A 21168-nucleotide genomic window follows, 5' to 3' on the forward strand; every position below is an offset into this window, starting at 1 on the left:
TTACTAATTAATTACCTAATTATTAATTAATTACCCAATTATTAATTAATTAGATAAATAATAAATAATTAGATAAATAATTAAATAAATAAATAAATTCGAATTTAATAAAATAAATCAGAAATTATAAATACTATTTTTCAGAATATCAAACTAATTTTTATTTAATTTTTAGAATTATTAAAACTGATTTTTAATTACTAAAATATAAATAATTAATTATTTTATTCAGAAACACAAAAACATAACAGGATTTAGGGTTTTTAGGATTGAACCTGGGTCGAAACCGGGTTGCAACCGGGTCGTCCCCGACCCGATCGGGTCGGGAAGAACACCGCCCTGCAATCCCAGAATCCGACGCCGGCGGAAATTTCCGGCGAGACGAAACGCTCGATTCCAACTTGCTTCTTCTGCGTTTCTGAGGCACAGCTTCACAACGACGTCCCCCCCTTCCTTCCTTCTTCGTCTTCGTCGAACACAGCGCCGGAACCGCGATGAACACGGCGGCGGCGGCGAAACTCCAGCTAGCTCGAAACGGACACCAAACATCACGAAACCGGTACCGATCGACTCGCACAACAACGATCTACTCATCTCCAACAACAATAACATCAAACAACACACAGAGAATCAAACCCGAATTCAAGAATTAAACTCGAAAACACAAAATTAAAAATCAACTCAACAATCAACAAAAATAATCACATAAACAGAAACTACGAATCACCAGCTTCAATTTGACTACTTACACGCTCGATTTGGTTGTCGGAATCACCTTCAAAATCGCGATTGATCCTCCTGCCCTGTTCTTCACACAAACCCTAACCCTAATTCCTTTTTCTTTTTATTTTTATTTTCTGATTTTTCTGTATAATTAACTGATTTAATTACTAATAAATCAGGTATTTATATTTATGAAAATAATACCCCTAAATAAAATTAAGGGTCTAATTATACTCCTAATAAAAATATTTGGCCCCAATTTTTATAATTTTTGGGTATTAATATTGAATTTTTAAATATCCAATAATTACAAAATAAATACTAAAAATTCCCAAAAATTATGAAAATTACAAAAATACAAAGAAAAATTATATATAATAATTTTATGATCATATAAAAATAAAAATATAATTTTTTGGGGGTTTTTGGTACCCGAAGGGGTCCGGAAAAGTCGTTTTTCGCGAAAAAGGTCAATTTGTAAAACGTTTAGGGGTTCAGAATAGCGATATGGTATAGGGCATTTTTAATAAAATAGAGCCAATGATTTTGTTTGAACTATGGGCTTTTAAAACATAGTTTTGAGCTGTACAGGTTTTAATATAATATATATAACTGACGATAAAACGCTCAACAAATATCCAAAACATGTTTGGATCAAAACAGCCAACACATAGCACATAGCAGTTAGGGTTTAACAACTTAACACATTTAATCACATAATAATACACATAATTTATCATTATCATAATATAGTACAAGCGTAATTCCTCGGTCGTTACATTACTTCTCAAGATCCACCCACATACACCTTATATACTTTATCTAGCATCACATACAAGCATCACAACTCAAAAACTCAAGTACTTAGCAAGAATATGAGCAAAACAACCTCACACATAAACAAACTTTTGGATCTTGACACTACATCATAAATAACTCTTAAACCCACCCTTAAAACTTTAAAGAGTTGGAAGTTATACCTTCTTGAGCACTAGAAGGGTTAGTACTAAGATGATTAGGGCTTGGTTTTCTTGAAAAACACTTAGAAGGGCTAGATCCTTAAGAAACAAAACCAAGAAACCATGTTAGTCAAAATAGTCCATAAAGTTCTTGAACTTCAAGAATTTGTTTCTCACAAACCATTAAGAATTTGGCCATGAAATCATAGACATACCTTTACTAGGATGTAAGGAAGCTTTTTGAATTTTTATAGAATTTTTAATAGAGGGAAGGATGGAGAAGTGAAGTGAAGAAGAGAGTTATCTCCCTTTTCTGCATGAAGCAGCCGAGAGCAAGAGAGGGATGGGGGGTTTGGCTTGATTTTTTGTTAAAGTGTGGGAGTGTATAAGATGTGCTTGATAGTGTGTATATATGGGCATAATAATCAACAAAAAAAAGGCTTAGTTGATAATTTAGATGAGTATAAATGAGGAGGTATGGCCTTGTACTTCCTTGTCTCCCACTTACTATTCACTTACTATTCCACTAACTATTCTAGTTAGCTTCTAATTCCCTAGTTACATCTCCTAACTACTAGTTAGCTTGGTTTTGCATGACCAACTTGCATGAAATTAATTTTTTATTCGATTATTTATCGTACACGCGATTGTCGTTCCATTCCGATAGTTTACTCGCATAACATTTCATTTTGTAGTGAATTCTTTTATCGCTTATAATCCTTTAACCAACTCTATTCCTTTCTCTTGATCATAGAAACACCTTAATATAATATTTATTTCACGTAGTATTCTCGGTTTTACGCCATTCCTTACGGATACGAAAACACGTAGTATAATCGTGAATCTTCGAATTCCGACGGCTTTTACATTCACTTATTTTTCTCGATAAACAAGAATATGATCTCGGATTTCCAAAATTCCACTATTCATATTTGTGATGAACTCCATACGTACTACATAATTAGTTCCAGATACTATTCACTGAAGTTTTAAAATATTACAAAAAATCAGGGTTCTTACAGAAAGGATGATGGAAATGATGACTAGGGAAACTCTAATAAGGGTAGAGGTCAAGGTCAAGGCAAAGGATTTTCATCAAGTAAAGCTAGAATTACAAGTCAAGGAACAAATTCTGATACTGGGAGAAGAGTAAGTTCTGATACTGGTAAAAGGATAAGTTCTGGTGAACATCTGGAACTTGATGAAAAAATTTCAAAGCAGTTATTTCTTAAAGAAAATCCAGGAATGGACTTTGAGAGTCTAAAGGAAGAAGAAGCTAGACTCAAAGCAGAAGGTGTAAAGATAAAATCTAAAGCTTCTGTTATTGAAAAGAAATTTCCAAAACCTAAGGGTATTGTGATAAAGGAAAGAACAAGTTTTGAGGCAACCAAAGCCAAATCACAAGTGGAAATTGATCCAAGGTCCAAGGGAAAAGAAAAAGTTGATGAACCTGTAAAGGTTTATATGCCAGTCATGGATGAAGAAATAATTGATGAAGAAGAAGATGCTAATCTTACTCTGATGTAAAAGAAGGTTTTTCAAACAACCTCTGACATAGCTCATGTTGTTCAGAGTCAAGATGTAGTAAGTTCTGATATGACAGTGAAGCAAGCAACCTCTGACATAGCTCAAGTTGGCTTGATATCAGAAGATAAGGAAAAGGAAACCTCTGACATTGCTCATGTTAAACCTTCAAAGATACTCCTACCATGATTCACCAAAGCTAAACAGGCTCAACCTTTGAAGACTGCAATAAGTGGTTTTGAAGCAAGAGTTGTTACAGGAAAGGAAGTAAGAGATAAATCTGGGTTGGGTAGTTCTGATGCAAAAAGAGTACATAACACTACTAATGATCCAACTTCCTTAAGTGAACCAGGTGTTGAAGCAAGTCCTGAAAGATTGAATCGACTTGAATCTGTACAAATAGTTTACCATACCTTTCTGAAAGAACATATCTTGTTATATTTTATGACAGATGGAAGGGTATACCAGATTAAGCAGAATGCTATACCACTGAAGTATTTTGAGGAACTGGAACATGTTCTATTCCTACTTCAAGTGAAAGACAGATTAACAGATAGTGTTGCAGGGTATTTAAAGTCTCAAATTCAAAGACAGAAGAAGCTTTATTCTGTAAAGTCTGACAGCACATACTGTCCCAAGTACAGAGATCACAAAGGTGATATTGTCGAAATGAAGCCTAACTCTGCTAAGTTTATAACTACTTTTCTGGGTTATAAGGCTGTGGAATTCAATCTAGAGTCTGACAAGGCATATCTGATTAGACTAGATCAGGAGATAAAAAAAGCTAAGATAAATGATCTCAGAGCAGCTATTTTTTAAACTGGTGAAGATACAGCTGAATTGATAAATGCTAAAAGGAGGATGGTCAATGAACTTGAATATGCTGAGAGATGTTTGTTGAAGAACTATCTCAGAACAACTCCTGATATCAAAGAGATCAGAAATTGAAACCAAGTCAAAGATCTACAACTGCTTAAATTCTGAAGTGTTTACAGACTAAAGTTGTTATCAGAAGTTAAAGATGGTAAAGCTGAAAGGATTGTAAGTTGTAGTTATCTAGTCAAATTCTCATGCATTTGTACTTAATGTTTTTGACATCATCAAATATCTGTTGAACTTGTATATTATGCTAATTTACAAGTTGGGGGAGATTGTTAGATATATTTGATAATGTCATGTGTAATATGATTTGTGTTTAGTTTTCAGATCTTACCTAACAGGACAAATCAGTACTTAACTGGAAATCAGCACTTATACTGAAGACAAAACTTAAGATATCAGAATTTAAGTTATCAGAACTTAAGTGATCAGAAGATATTTATCAGGAGATAATATCAGGACTTAAGATGACTTTTAAATAAGGCATGCGGCTGATTGAAAGGAAAGAAGATCGAGACTAAGACAGAAAGAATTATGCATAAAGAAGGAATTCTATGAAGAATAGAATACTTGGAAGAAAGAATAACTAGTTGATATATTTTAGGAAGCAGAATTATATTCCATATCAATTAGAATTTATCTTGTAACTGTGTAGTATATAAACATAGGCATAGGGTTTACACTATAAGTGTTATCATTATCGAAATTATTATTCTTTGTAACCCTAGCAGCTCTCGTGATAATTTATTTATCACTGAGAGAGGACAGTTCCATATTGTAACAGAGTTTATTGTTTTGAATAAAATCTGTTTTCTGTTACTTGAGTTCTTATATCTGATTTGATTGAGCTAAACACTGTATTCAACCCCCTTCTACAGTGTGTGTGACCTAACACACCTGAAGGCCATATTTCAGCCATAATGTCTAGGACCTTTTCCATCAAGGATAAAACACTTGCATATCGGAGCCATAGAATATACGGTTGAGGCTATTTGCCTTTCACCTATTTCCCGATAAACCATGCTTTTAACCACCATTTTTCATATTTCTTTTTTGAAATTATTTTCATGGGAGATCGACTCTCCTGCATATCCACGTGATATCATCTATATTATCTTCATTAATGGCCTTCTTGGGCTCGATTTCAAGGCCGCCTTTGTTGTTCGCCGGTGTATGTTCATTGCCGGAGTTTTTGCTCATCTTTCCCCTCAAAAGATCACCAACCCCCTCCTTCTAGCACCAAAAATATTGTGAGTGGAATTTGGTACAACATTCCGGGAGGTTGTTGCGGGAATAACGGAAGAATCACGGAGATTTGGGCCGAAAATTGGGCGTATTGTGAAAAGCTGAATACGCCTGATCTGCCGGAAACAGGAGGTATTTATGGTTGTGTTTGGACTGAATTTGCAAGGATTCCGAGCGTGGTGACGGAGTATTTCCTACTCAGCCGTGGGGGTGCCCGGAATTGGTTTACGCGAAAGCTCCACCGTGTGTTTTTGTAGAGAAAACGAGTGTCCAACCTTTGCAAATGGCCTACATATCCTATATTTATAGGAATCAAGTCCATATGTAGTTCTATAGCTTTAGGACTCATTCAAATAGGGTTGGCCACATTTTTACTAAGCCCATAATAGCTTCCAAGCCTTATCCAACTAGGTTTAGGCTTAATCCAAAGAGTCATACTTCCAATACACCACTAATCCTTATTTATCCATCAAATTTATGTATAATCCATACATATATCAAGTAAATCCGTTTATAAGTAGTTGTAGATTACTAGAAATCGTATTCTCCTTCCTGACCCGCTATAGAGTCCGTTTCCAACTAAAACTCTACTTATATAGACCTCTCACTGTTATCATAATAGCCCGTCTAAGTACCATTTTCTGAATACCCCAGTGTCTTAGCAAATTATGGGGATCTTGGGGTATTAGCCAATTGCTAAATAACCCTCCTTATTACCCCTTATTAATACCCCCCTCAACAGGCCTTAACCAACACTCCCTCACCAAACTAGCCCATTCGGGGTCCAATACCTCTACTTTATCATCCAGAAAGCCCAATTTATTATGTTAATCCATCTAATCCCGCTATAAACTATAAATCCAGCTCAAAACTGATTCTAGGCACGACAGTATAAAAACCCACGACTTCTTTCAATATACTACTACTGGTAATTTTGTTTTCAAAATACATCAATCTACCATTGACAATTCAGAAAATGCGATGGTACATTTTCATAAAGTCTTGTTGTATATACGTAAGTCTAACTGATTTTGTACAACACAACTCTTTTCACTTCACAGGGAGTAATAAATTACTGTCCCATAATTGAGTAACAGGTCTTCATCGGACCATGCTACAAAAGCGTAACAGACTTCCCCATTTTTCTTTTTCTTTTTTTGAAAAAGGGTACCACTTTAATGGCTTACAGAAATGGAAGTCATACAGTAGCCATCAGACTATAATTGAATTGGATTTTGACGTACGCCATTCAATTAATAAAATGACCAAATTTAGTATCCGATAAGGTTCAGTCACTTGGAAGAAAGGGACACTTATGTCATCGCTGTCTAGGTAGTTGTATATATACTTTTAATGATCAAACCCTTGATTTCACACCCATTTTTTTGCCTTCATTTTCCATTTTGGTTGCAAACTAAGGAAAGGGAACACTCAAATCAATCTTATCCATTCTTGTGAGAACTAAAACTTAAGCATGTTCTTTTTCTTTGTTATAGGCTTATAGCTTGTGTCCGCCAAGTTTATCCACAGCTCGACTAATCACGAAAGACGACTAAGATAACATCTTAATAGTATAATAACACAAACCCGTATTCTAATCAATTGTCTCAAAGATATAATGAAATTTATAACATGAATAGCAATTATACGACGAAATAGAAGTGCTATAGGTGAAAACAGAAACATTGATGTTACATAGCAAGGATGTATTATTACAAGCCCTATACTAATGCATATATTTTCTTGCTTCTACGATGGGTAATTGGCGCTTTCACTAGCTTACAGTACCCTAGACCATAGAGTTGTGGTTCCATAATAAGACTTTCTCACTATATTTTGATAGAAACAGGTCCAAAATAAATAAAGTTCTTCTCCTTCATGAGGGCAAATAAGTAAGTTTTCTTACTCCATTCTCCATCCTTGACATTATTCCCTGTACACCGTTAAATTGTTCAATTGTGGCCTTGATTCTGTGTGGCTGAACATTTGCAGTTTGCTCGATTTTCGTTGAGTGTCTGCAAAAGAAATTTACAATCAGAATCATATAAAATGCAGGAATTGTGCTGAAAAAGAAGTTCATTTGATAAACTTGATGTAAAACCTTGTACTGCTTTTGGAGGTTTTTAATGTACTCAACAGCCAAATCTAACATGTCTGCAGTATTTGTTTGCTGCACGGAAGAAAAAGAATTGGTTTCCGATATTAAAAAAAATAGTTAGTTGAAGGCTAAATTTATCCATGGCACTTTGGCTTACCTTATCCATGTGAGGGACAAGCTCTTGCAGTTTTCTCATTCGTTCACTAATTCTGGTTCTCCTTACCTGATATTACAGCACCAATTCTTATCAGCATGCTGGATTTGAAAGTATTTTAACCTCAACTTTGGAATAATAACCTAGAGTAGTATCATATAGATTAGTCGCATAGGAGGTTCAAAAGGAAACAAAATTACCCTCTCCGCAATGCTCCGTGGATGAGTAGCACAGCCTCGTTTGGCCCGAATCTTACAGGGCACAGAATCTTGGAGTTGAAGCAACTTGTCCATGCAAGAAATCTCGCTTGAGGTCTTTGGCAAGCTTAAGTGATGTGACAAAAGAGACGGTCGATTTGGAATTTCCCCATTCTGATAAACAAAATAAAAATCATTTCATCATTCCTACAACCCAATTACTGACTGATTATGCACGTGTATGAGTATGTGACATATGTGCACGAAAGACTACCTGAGAATTAGAAAATAATCTATCATCATCAGCATCAAGTTCCCTCTTTAAGCCAGTGTAGTTTTCAGCAAAATGCAAAGAGTCATTCCAGGAACTTATAGGGTACTCAGAGGCGTAATACTGAGTCTCCCCATTAATGGCTGCACTCTTTGCATTTTCATTACCAGATGGGGCTATGTTTCCACCATCAAATTCAGATATTCGAGACAGCATACCTAATGAAGATGGCATCCCTGATGACAAGCTGGTCTGGCTTTTCAACCTGCTTGCAGTTGGCCGTAAGTCTCCATTACTACCGTTTGTCACTCTGTAGTTTCCAACACCTCCCATTCCACCATAGCCTGCAATCCGCTGAGAGATTTTCAGTATTTTATATATAATCTTCCTCGACTATCCATACATAGGAACTGTTTATAAATTAAAACTCCTACACTATATTAAATTGATGAACCACAATTCTGATGAGGACTCGCGGACAAGTTAACGATATTACAGAACACATTCCCTTAGTCCTGTGCCTTAACAAATTCAAAACCAGGTACTTGTTTGAATGAAATAAACAGAGCAGATTCATATTCTTTTCTTCTTCTTTTTTGATAGTTAATCACACACAAAAAAGTTGCACCTTGCAAATCATTATCTGTCTGGTCTTTATTTCAATACAAAGATAAATTCCACTTTATAAACCAAATTAAACTAAGCAAGCATCATATACCAGTACTCTTTCTTCAGTACAGGTTTCCAATAAAGACTTTGTAGATGGACTTAACCACTTAACTCTGCTTCCTATCTATAATCCGACGAATCTAGCTGATTCGATTCTATCAGAATAAGAAAAGTAAGGCCTACATCAATGTAAATTTATATTTATTTTTTTAACTATAAACCAATACTTTAGCAATAATAAACACATGATCGCTGTAGAAATCCATTATTTGCTTTAGAAGCGAACTCAAAGTAACAAAAAGTATTTTGCCAGATTATAATTTAGATAATACAGTATTCAAAAGGTTTAAACCCCGTTTCCTGCATATAAACAAAAAATCAAGAACGGTTTAGCAGTATCTCTCGCGCCCACCGAAGGTATCGAGAGTTCGAATTTTGTCAAAAACAAGGAAAATGCACGAGTGTGTTAAAGTATCAATAAAGAAAATCAAGAACTTGAAGAGTACCAGATGGAGGAGTGATGTGAGAGAAAAAACCAGCAGGGGAACTATTTTGCCTCGTAAGAGCAGAACTCACTTTGACTTGATTATCCATTCCCATTGAACTTCCTGTCCTAAACAAACCAGTATTATCCAAACCTCCAACATGGTTTGTTCCTAAACTTGAACTCTGCCTAGGAAACTGGGACAACAATTGTGAACTAAGCCCAAACCCATTTGACAAACTCTTATCATTAACATCATCATCATCCAGACCCTTAAAACTCTCTCCATTAAAATCCAAACTTTTGTTGTTGAAATTATCTTGAATTATACTGTTCATGTCGAGGTTCATTTTAGTCCTAGAAAACAAGTCCTCTTCTTCTTGTTCTTGTTCCACTCCTTTAGGACTAAAATTTGAAGAAAATATAGCATTGGAATCAGTGAATAATGCTCGAGAATCACCAAACATTCCTCCACACTTTTTTTCTTTTTTATGTTTCAGAAAAAGTGGACAATCTTTTTAAGAACACTGCTTGCTTATTAAGCAGTTAAGTGAAAGACTTGTAGTAGAAGCAAGTAAGATGTAAAAATTGAGAAAGGGGTGGATGGATCTGAGTTGGTTTTTGTTTGTTTGCAAGGAAAGCAATAAAAGCTTGGAAGAACAGAGAAAGAAGAGAGATAAGGAAGAAAGAAGAAGAATGCAGACTACACTACAGTATGTTTTTATTACGATTTATAATTCACAGGGTGCACACAAACAATACAGATACTGTATGTTTATTGTTTGTAAGTAAAATTTAACTTATTAAAAAAATGTTCACGTTCATTCTTTGTATTTTGTTTGCTAGAATTAACTATTACTAATATTCAATTATTCGTAAAAAAAATATAAAAAATGTCAAATATATATATATAGTTAAGAAATATAATATTTTTTTCTTTTCTATATCTACAATTTTGTAATTAATTAAGTATATGATTAATAAGCAAACAACTATGATCTTCCAAGGAAGAATATTTATTTTGACAAGAGATTATTCTCTTGACGTATAAAAATAAAAATATATTGGTACATTAATAAATTTGGCTATAATAACAAAATAAAATCTTATCCGCCTCCCATCACCTTTTTTTCCCACTTCTCAAACTACTCTTTTCTTTTTTCTATATCTTTTGCAATAAGAACATCTCCAATAAGGGTTATCAGACTAATTGTCAACTTTGTCAAATCATCATATATATTAATATTTTATTTTCACTCAATTTTATATCAACTTAGGCAACAATATATTTCAATAGTTAGCAACCTTTAATTATTATCTATATGGTCCCTTAAATTAAATTGTAAATCACTTATAAACTAAAAAATGCATTATTGATATAAATTTTTTGTTTGTATACGTATTTTAACCATTTTAGGAAGTTGTCAAGTTTTGGCAATCTTGATAGACAACCTCTTGGCAACTATAGAACTCCAGTAGGTTGGCGATCAAGGTGTTATACCATATAAGTTTTGGCAACCTTTGGCAACTGTAATATTCCGTAATTTTTTGGAATTCGATTAATAATAGAATAATAGAAAAAAGTATTAAAATTTGATTAAGATTAGGATTTAAAATTTAATTAGACTAATGGGCCTAAAATTTGGATCAGATTCTAATATGGATAACTTGTAGGTTAAGAAATAGGGTTTTGTATCGTTATAAATACACCATATTCGTATTCCTTGTTTTCATCATTAAAATTCGTAGGACTTTCTCAGCAAAAATCAGCTGTTTTGTAAAATTCGTAGAAAATTCATCGTAAGTCAGAATTCAGTGATTCTGGACTTTTCGGAAAGGTCTTTTCGTTCTCTACAACTTTGATGTTTCGTGTTTTCCAAGAAATTGTCATTTAGAGGGTCAAAATCGAGTAGTTTCAGATCTGGTCAGGTTTTTAGGTAAGTTTTCGATCGATCTTACTAGTGTTTTCAAAATTGTATGTTATGCGTTTATATTTGATTATCAAAATATGGGCTAAGTGATGATATTTTTGAATGTATTATGTGTTACAAGTATACGTATTGTTGTATATATGTGGTGTGTAGACGATAATTTTAGATCTCTGATTTGTGCCATGGTTTGTGAAAATATCGAATAAGAATTTAGGACCGCAGTCACCGGATTGTAGTGACAGTTTTATGAAAATTTAGGACCGTTATCACCGGGTTGTAGTGGTCTTGGCATGTGTTATTGATTTTGGAATTATTGTTGTCTATGTGCTATGTGTATTGTGTGTATCGAATAAGAATAAGAATAAGAATATGTATCAAAAGTGTTTGTTTCTTATATCGTATCATATTAATTATCGTATTTTTTAATATGTGTATGTGTTACTTGGCCTACTAGTTGGATCGATTATTTTCTTGCTGGGCTGTATAGCTCATTACTTACAATTTCAGGTTTCGTCCGAGATTCGAGTTGTATAGCATTGGAGTTCGAGGACCTTAGTTTTGGAGTAGATTGACTTTTGGACCGTTTCCGTTAGCTGCGCTTTTGTAATAGACACCTTTGTAATAGATTTTCGTATTAGTAAATTGTATTTTATTTTAGTTTTGGTTTAGAATTAATGGTCAGGAAGTGCGGGTCGTTACAGTTGGTATTCAGAGCAGGCTGTCTTTCGGAGTGTATTAGGTATGGGACTAGTACATTCCCTAGGATTCGATCTTGTGGACCATAGTTTGACCTTTGGTAGATCAGGGGGTAGATGTGTCTCGAACTTTAGGATTGTTGTGAATTTGGGGACCAAATTCTTTTTAAGGAGGGTAGTATGTAATATTCCGTAATTTTTTGGAATTCGATTAATAATAGAATAATAGAAAAAAGTATTAAAATTTGATTAAGATTAGGATTTAAAATTTAATTAGACTAATGGGCCTAAAATTTGGATCAGATTCTAATATGGATAACTTGTAGGTTAAGAAATAGGGTTTTGTATCGTTATAAATACACCATATTCGTATTCCTTGTTTTCATCATTAAAATTCGTAGGACTTTCTCAGCAAAAATCAGCTGTTTTGTAAAATTCGTAGAAAATTCATCGTAAGTCAGAATTCAGTGATTCTGGACTTTTCGGAAAGGTCTTTTCGTTCTCTACAACTTTGATGTTTCGTGTTTTCCAAGAAATTGTCATTTAGAGGGTCAAAATCGAGTAGTTTCAGATCTGGTCAGGTTTTTAGGTAAGTTTTCGATCGATCTTACTAGTGTTTTCAAAATTGTATGTTATGCGTTTATATTTGATTATCAAAATATGGGCTAAGTGATGATATTTTTGAATGTATTATGTGTTACAAGTATACGTATTGTTGTATATATGTGGTGTGTAGACGATAATTTTAGATCTCTGATTTGTGCCATGGTTTGTGAAAATATCGAATAAGAATTTAGGACCGCAGTCACCGGATTGTAGTGACAGTTTTATGAAAATTTAGGACCGTTATCACCGGGTTGTAGTGGTCTTGGCATGTGTTATTGATTTTGGAATTATTGTTGTCTATGTGCTATGTGTATTGTGTGTATCGAATAAGAATAAGAATAAGAATATGTATCAAAAGTGTTTGTTTCTTATATCGTATCATATTAATTATCGTATTTTTTTAATATGTGTATGTGTTACTTGGCCTACTAGTTGGATCGATTATTTTCTTGCTGGGCTGTATAGCTCATTACTTACAATTTCAGGTTTCGTCCGAGATTCGAGTTGTATAGCATTGGAGTTCGAGGACCTTAGTTTTGGAGTAGATTGACTTTTGGACCGTTTCCGTTAGCTGCGCTTTTGTAATAGACACCTTTGTAATAGATTTTCGTATTAGTAAATTGTATTTTATTTTAGTTTTGGTTTAGAATTAATGGTCAGGAAGTGCGGGTCGTTACAGCAACCTCTATGGAAAATACTCTAACTAGCCTAAACTAAATACCAGGGAACCGAGAAAATCGAACTTCGAGACACACATATATTGAGCTGATTTAATCGAGTCCAAATCTTTACTCGAACTCGACTCATTTAATTTCATAAGTCATGACAAACCAGAGCGTTTCAGCTCATTTAACTAATCGAGCCTAAAGGTTATACGAACTCACCTCGTTTAATCGTTTAATTTTACAAGTCGATTCGAGCCGGTTTATTTAGCTAAACGAGCCAGTTTTAATAAGTCGGGCGAGCCGGCTTATTGAAATTTATACTTAAACTTAAACCTCTGCTTGAACTTGATTGATTTAATTTTATGAGTTGAATTAAGCCGGCTTATTTAATTAAATAAGTCGAAATATTTACCCGAATTTGACTCGTTTAACTAAACGAGTTGAGTAGAGCTCATTTAAACGAGTACAAGACGGGTGAGCTTGCGAGCTGCATGCTTTGAATTCTAGCCATATTTTTTATCCAAATATGGATGGTTTTGCAGGTTTTAAAGACGAGTTAGATTGTTTCTTGTTTTAGGTTTTTTGAATTGGTGTCTATAAAGGAAGCAGGGACGGAGGCCGGGGTGGCCCGCGCCCGCCACCCCAAACTCCCGTATAATCATGAAATTAGTATTAAAATTTATGAAAAAAAATAATATATTTATATATTTAGTAGTAAAAAAAATTATTTTCAATGTTCGCCCCCTCAAAAATATATAAATTTTATGAATTTAGTATTAATATTAGTGATATTTACAATAGTTACGAATTTGGATACACGAATTCAGATATATTTTATACATTAAAATTTTAAAAATAATATTTATTCATTTATTTAATATATATTAAATTAAAAATATATATTAGTTACTCGTAAAAAAATTTCGCCACCCCAAACTCCGGATTCTGGCTCCGTCCCTGGAAGGAAGAACGCGAGTCCTTCATACCGATGGTCAAAAAACGTGCTGAGAATTTAAAAGAAATTCTGGTATGCATATTATTAATACTAGTATATAACCGTGCACGGTTGTTATTATTATATATATATATTATAAATTCTAATTTTAATTATACATATTAAAAAATATTATTTTTTATAATTTTAATATATTACCATCAGAATTCGAACCTTATAACTCTTAAATAATCCTAATTTTTAAGAATAAATCTAACGGTTAATAACGATCGAAAACCAAATTTTCAATGTTTCGTCTTTAGTATAGATAGGAATATAATATAAGTGTCTTATTTTCAATATAATATAATAGAATTTATAGGCGATTAATTTTAGGTGTTAAGTTTTAAATATAATATGAAGTGTCATAATATAAGTGTCATATTTCAAATATAATATAATTGATAGACGAGTAATTTTAGGTATCTTATTTTAAATATAATATTAAGTGTTCTATTTTAAAGATAATAGAACGACCCACAACCTACGACCAAATTTTTAATGTTTCGTTTTTAATACCACCTCCGTCCCAAAATACAAGTTCTTTTGACTTTTTACGCGTATTTTAAGGTGTATAAACGTCATAGTTCCGTGTAAATTTTTATAAAATTTCTTTTTCTAAATTAAAATTTAATATACTTTTATTTAGAAAAAAGAAATTTTAAAAAATGATTTGGGGAGTTCTCCTTTTTATTCACCTTAAAATATAAAATAAATCTTCTAAAGAGACTTTAAAGAGATTTTAAAGAAAATAATATGTATATAAGTTTTTAAAGAGACTTGTATTTTGGGACCGGAGGAAATATAATAGTAAGTATAGATCTTCTTTATTCCGAAAGAACAAAATGTACATTTGTGTGAATTGCAACTATCACGCATGTAGCGTTCTTAAACCCTGATTACTTTGTTTTTAATGCGATCATATTTGAAGTATGGATTTTTGATTGATGTCGTTTCAGGTTTTTTATTAAACTAGCCTAATAATCTTGTGGGAGATTTGAGTCATTTTGTAGAATTTTTTTATACATCATACAATTATAATGTTTGTAAAGCAACTTATTCTTATATAGGCTCTTGAGTCAAATTTTAAAAAAATAGAAATAAAATTTCTCTCCATCATGTTTCATGTCCTCTCTATAACATTAAACATTAGAAATTTCGAATGCTTCCTCACTTTTAGGAGTGAATATCCTTTCAACTATTATTATATTATATTTTTCTTACCCGTTATTTTATATTTAATGAATGGATATAAATAAGGTAGTAAGTGTATGTTTAAAACGAAACGATTAAACTTAATCTGTAAAACGTCGTTAGTATGTTTACAAATAAAAATCTACATATTAACATATATGTTGAATACAGAGTTGACCAATTCGAATCACACGGGAGGAAAATTTATGATTATGCCTCAGAACATGTCGCTTAAACGCGGTTTACCTTGGTTAACGTGGTTTACAGACTATTGCGTGAGTCCGTAGGGTTTACCCAGTACGCACCCGAAGGGTAGCGGCTGCGGGTTACATACGATAAAAAAATCTTAAATTTTATTTAAATAAACTATATATACTGCTCTATATTATTACTGAGTTCACTACTAACTTGCAATTAACTTACTAAATTTAAAAAGATAAAAAATGCATAACTGAAGTCAGAATGACTTGCAATCATGTTATACAATAATGTAAAATATACATTATTTTTAATATTAAAGTTGATTTTAATGAAAAATATTAGTTTTTGAAATTTAACGTATGGAAAAATGTTAGTTTTTTTATTTACACTACTGTTAACAAAATAAGATTAAGTTATGTGTATGTGCGTGTTAGCATGTAAATTATTGTATATTACATCTCTTAATAAATTATGATGGTTTCAATTATTTATATGTTAAATATCTGATTTATGTACATATATAATCATTATTAACATATAGTGAGATAATTGATTACTTAAATAACATGCATTTATAATTATTCAAAAATTAAAATTATGTAATAAATAAATTGGTATAATTTATATATGGTATTCACATTATCACTGACAAACAATCCATATCTATTTTTTATGCAACTGGGTATCAATCATGGTTGTAATATAAAAATAAATTATATTTTTTAAGACTTATTATTGATATTCATGATTTTTTTTCAAGAATTCGAAAGAAAAATTGTATTTATATCGTTATTTAAACCGTTTTTAAGTTTATTTCATCAAGACTCTAATATTTATTCATATAATATTTTGATAACATTTTATACTATTCTTCCAAAATTAAAAAATTTCAGTTTGATAAAGTTTTATAAATATCAGTTGAACTGGTTAATTCTTTCAAATTATTGAACAATATATGTTTTTTCCTTAAATAATATAAAATGTACTGAATCAAATGCTACAATATAGTATAAATATAAATTTTATTTGAATAATTCAAAATATTAAAATAATTCAAAATATTTGTACAATATTGTCTTGATCAATGAATATTGCTGATCTAAAAGAATTCCTTTTAAAAAGTTAGTTTTTTTTAAGTGAAAAATGAAAAATAAATCGATTTAATATATTATCATAGTTTTAACAAATCTTGTGAGATCTCATTTCAAATTTCAAATATTCTTAAAATTGGGACAAATCCCAAAAATAATAATGTGTTACCAGTGAAGTTAATAATTTTAATATAAATAATCAATTGACTTGATCTTATAAAAAACTCAAACACATTAATTTATATTAACATAAGATATTAAAAAATTTCACATTATTGGTAAGGTATTCTCACCGAACTTGTAATTTAAATTTACTAAACGTAGAATGTGACGATATTTTTCGGCCGAGTCATGTAGTCAAATTTCGAGTATTTTTTGAAAAATGGGTCAAGTTCTAAAATGCATTGACTCATTATAAATCGAACTTATCTAAATATGTAATATCAATATAAATTATTCATATATAAGCGATTCTATTTTTAATATTTTTTAAAAAATTATATATCTACATTTTAATTACTTTTTATAATAAAAAATATGTTAAAAATATATGAGATATATTTTTAAACTAAAAAATGATTAACAAATAAGATAATAATCCATTATGTACTATGCCTAATTTTATATGTGGAATTCAATTCTTTAAAATTAACTGTACAAATATTCAACTAACTATTTTTTTTTTGCAGAATTCAAGTAAGTATCTTTAAACTTAAATAAAATTTTCATTTAGCACACTTACATATTATATGTATGATAAAAAAACACACGTGGTAATATGGTGTAGTGGTAAGATATTGTATAGTTGAATGAAATAACTTGATTTCGATTCCCACAAAAAACATCTTATATATATATATATTAAAAATAGGAGTAATTTAGTCTTTTCAACGAGTACGTGTTATAAGTTTTCCTATAGATATTTATCGTCAAAATTGTGAAATGTTAATGATTATTTAAAATAAGTGTGTCTATATATACATGTTATGTTTTAAATTTAGTAGCTTTAATGTACTAAATTTTAAATTTTATTATTTTCGTATTATTTTTCACCTTATTCATCAATTATGGATACTTTTCGTATCCTTTTTTTTCGATTTGGTTCATAATGAACTGGTGTAATATCGAAAAGAATATTTTTTATACATTGTACATTTATCTTTAAATTTCAGTAATCATCTTAAATGTCTGATAGTTGGAAGATAATTTTTTTTTGAATGAAAGGAATTACTTGCTACGATTATTATAATCCGATACAATTCATTTACATGTAACATATATACTGCCAAAAAATAATTAAGATTCGTTACATAATAATATAATGATAGATTTATAGTAATTTAATCATAAAAAAAAGATAAAATAACTTAACAAAAATGATAAATAATTTAAATATAGTTGCAAATTTTTTTTAAGATGATGTCATAAATGTTAATTTTTCTGATAATGAAATATAATCCGCGGGTATGCATTTACACGTACTTAATAAATTTTGCCACTTCTTATGTCAAATTATATTTTAAATATTTTATAAAAAAAATTAAAATATCCAACTTTGCTCGTTATAAGAAACCTAAAAAGATATTAAATTAATTTAATGCAAAATCAAATGGATTCGCTCAACCAATAAGTTGTTACTGTCGATATCACTTTAATCTATCGAGGGGCGGCTTCGACTTTTTGTGGTCCGGCGCGATGAGATCAAGCAGAATTTCACATTTTTTTTTTATTTTCTTGACTTTGGAATACCTGCAGATCCTATTTTCATAAACAACTCATGGTATAAAATATATATATTGAAAAATGCGGTCTTACTGAAAAGGTAAACTGCTCTTGTAATATTATTAATTCTATCATAATCAAAGTTATAATATTTATTCAGCATTATATAATTAAAAAATTGCCACTAAATACATATTTAAGAAAATATATGAGTTTGAAATATATAAACAATGTTAGAAATGATGAAACTGAATTTAAATTAGGGAATTTACCAAAAATACAATTTTTTATGAAAATATTTGTAAAAATGCGGATGCGAGTTGCATATGAGATTAAAACGGTTGCATATGTGATTTCATACGAGATTGATCCGTATTTTTTCAAATATTTTCTGCAACTTGGGTATTTATGTAAAATTTCATTTAAATTATGACAGTTAATTCCATGATTAAGACATAATTTATTAAGTTTATAAAATTCTTAGGGCAGAAAAATTGACATCGACTGTGGTATTATCCTGTTTTACAGGATCAGATTTTTGGGAGACTGCAAAATCTATACGATTATGGTTATGATTATAAATTCAAATTATACAAGAATCGAATCGGCTCTCTAACTTATTCCAAATTTAATTTGAAATGAGAAGAATATAATAAATTTGGAACGAGAAGAATATTAACGTTATATATTTTAATTGTTCCCTGGGTATCAGATTCACGGAGCCCATTCTCCTCTAATATCATATATATTCACCTACAATATCCAAACAAAATCTGGTTAATCTTATTATTTTATTATGAGCGCACGAGATTTCCCAACTCTAAGTCACGTTATTTCGAGGTACGCAAACTTTAATTTATTTGCTAATTTACTTGTAAAGCGAAACTCGTCACGTTAGTCTAAGTGTACTACTGCTATCTCTTTTCTGCACCACCGCCGCGAAAAGCTTACACAAATTTATTTTGGAAGTAATTTGTGCAGTTGGAGCTCAAAATTATCTGAGATAATTACTTTTTTCATATTTTGATAAATATATTTTGAACATGTAAACCAATAACAAATTGTGGTGAATGACAAATTTAGTCTATTTTTACATAAAATTTATAAAAATGATTAATTTCTAAAAAATTGGTCAACTTTAACTAACGTGATACCGTGAGTAGAATATTCACTTTATATGAGATAGCCGCTCTCATTGAAATATCCCATATATGAAATACTCAATTACCAGTAAAGTATCTTATACAAATTGAGATACCCAACTGATAGTGGAGTATTCAATCGGCTAAAATCGACCAATTTTTTCAGAATGACTATTTTAATTAAATTTTTTCAAAAATTGGCTATTTTGTCATTTTTTCATCAAATTATAGGGATGGCGAGAAAGCTATTGTTAAAACATATTTTATTTTCTTTGCTTCCTCGCCTTAATATCTTAGCTATAGTTTAGTCATTTAACATATTAGCTACATTTACATGTCACGTCAGTGCATGAGATTTTTAAATATCCTGAATACTAATTTTAAATAAATTTTAAAATTATTTTAAAATACGAGGTGTTAATTGTTAAATAGTGATGGTAGTACGTAGAAAATCTCTCTCAATTAGCAAATGAACAATCATTACGTAAATAATAGGTTGAGCTAAAATTCGTATATATTCCTTGCAAAATATGAGCACAAAATCTGGAATAAATTCTGATTAGTTTGTAATAACAAAGTAGGTCGTTTAAAGTCTTGTCAAACCGCTGACATTACATCTTTACAGATGAATAATACGACTGTTTGTCCGGTAAATTAATTCATTGTTCCTTCCTTGTTTGACTCGGGTCGAGCGGAGTCGAATACTGTCAGACTCGGCTCGACCTCAATTAAAATAATTCGGATTCGAGCTTGAACTCAATCAAATTTTCAATTTCAAATTCGAAAATTGGCTCCTAAAAGTTTGGAGACTCGAGTTCGGCTCGAAAATTCGAATTAATTTTGTTGTGCAAGACATGCCTCTACATAATAAGACTAAGTGTCCTTTTGAGAAATCTTAAAATAAGTAACTTATGACTTAAAACAAATAAGTGACTTCCAAGTGATAATTAGATAAATACTTATAAGTTATATAAGTGTTTGGATAATTTTACTTAAAAATCGGATTTTTTTTTACTTAAATGAATGAAAAATAAATAATTTTTAGATACAATTATCCTAATTTGTGAATTTAAAATTAGAAAAATATTTATAAACATATAATATAAAAAGTAAAGTTAATTAAAAACGAAAAATCAAAATAAGTTAGAGAAAAAGTACGTCATTACTAACATTCAACTTATTAGTTTATAAATTGTAAATTCAACTTATAAGTTGGGTCGACTAACACTCGTCGATAAGTACTTACGAACTTATAAGTAAATAAGCCACTTATAAGTAAATAAGTCACTTTGACAACCTTAACATTTAGTTGTATGATAATCATTGTGTATTTTGTAATTGTATTTCTTAAGTCTATAAAAATGTTAAGAAGATTAGACTAGGAGATTTTTCTATGAACATTCATTAAGCTAAGGAATAAACTCTGAAAGAAGATCAAGCATGATCATGCCTCAAAGAGATGTGTAGAAACTTGAAATTGAATAATGTTATTTTTGAAAGAATGGTCTAAGTCACATATCGACAAGTCACTGATCAAGATGTACCGAGATGTCTATCGAGAAGATAGAATAACTTGTAGAGAAGTCACTCTACTTGTAGAAATGTCATTCTACTTATAGAGAAGTCTAAGGCATGTAGAGATGTAGGGATATCGACAAGTCAAAACTGCATGTAGAGAAGTGGAGATGTCGACAAGTCAAAACTGCATGTAGAGAAGTGGAGAT

The 21168-nt window shown here is 31.0% G+C and overlaps 1 protein-coding gene across 1 annotated transcript; it reads right to left on the reverse strand.

Annotated features, from left to right (window-relative positions):
* Positions 1–7001: 7001 nt before the first annotated feature.
* On the reverse strand, positions 7002–9913 carry LOC141668784 (transcription factor bHLH130-like). Its single transcript, XM_074475799.1, has 6 exons — positions 9226–9913; positions 8054–8394; positions 7783–7953; positions 7586–7651; positions 7432–7500; positions 7002–7345 (listed from the first exon to the last, which is right to left on the reverse strand). The coding sequence occupies exons 1-6, from the start codon at positions 9668–9670 to the stop codon at positions 7283–7285; spliced, it is 1155 nt and encodes a 384-aa protein (XP_074331900.1). The 5' UTR covers positions 9671–9913; the 3' UTR covers positions 7002–7282.
* Between the last annotated feature and the right edge of the window lie 11255 nt (positions 9914–21168).

Source organism: Apium graveolens, chromosome 6 (genome assembly GCF_009905375.1).
Source record: "Apium graveolens cultivar Ventura chromosome 6, ASM990537v1, whole genome shotgun sequence".
NCBI lineage: Eukaryota > Viridiplantae > Streptophyta > Magnoliopsida > Apiales > Apiaceae > Apium > Apium graveolens.

Coding starts and splice junctions, on each gene's coding strand:
- LOC141668784 (XM_074475799.1), bottom strand. CDS start 9,670: ATGTTTGGTGATTCTCGAGCATTATTCACTGATTCCAATGCTATATTT. Junction 7,954..8,053: donor GATTATTTTCTAATTCTCAG/GTAGTCTTTCGT, acceptor TTTGTTTATCAG/AATGGGGAAATTCCAAATCG. Junction 7,346..7,431: donor ACCTCCAAAAGCAGTACAAG/GTTTTACATCAA, acceptor TTTCTTTTGCAG/ACACTCAACGAAAATCGAGC.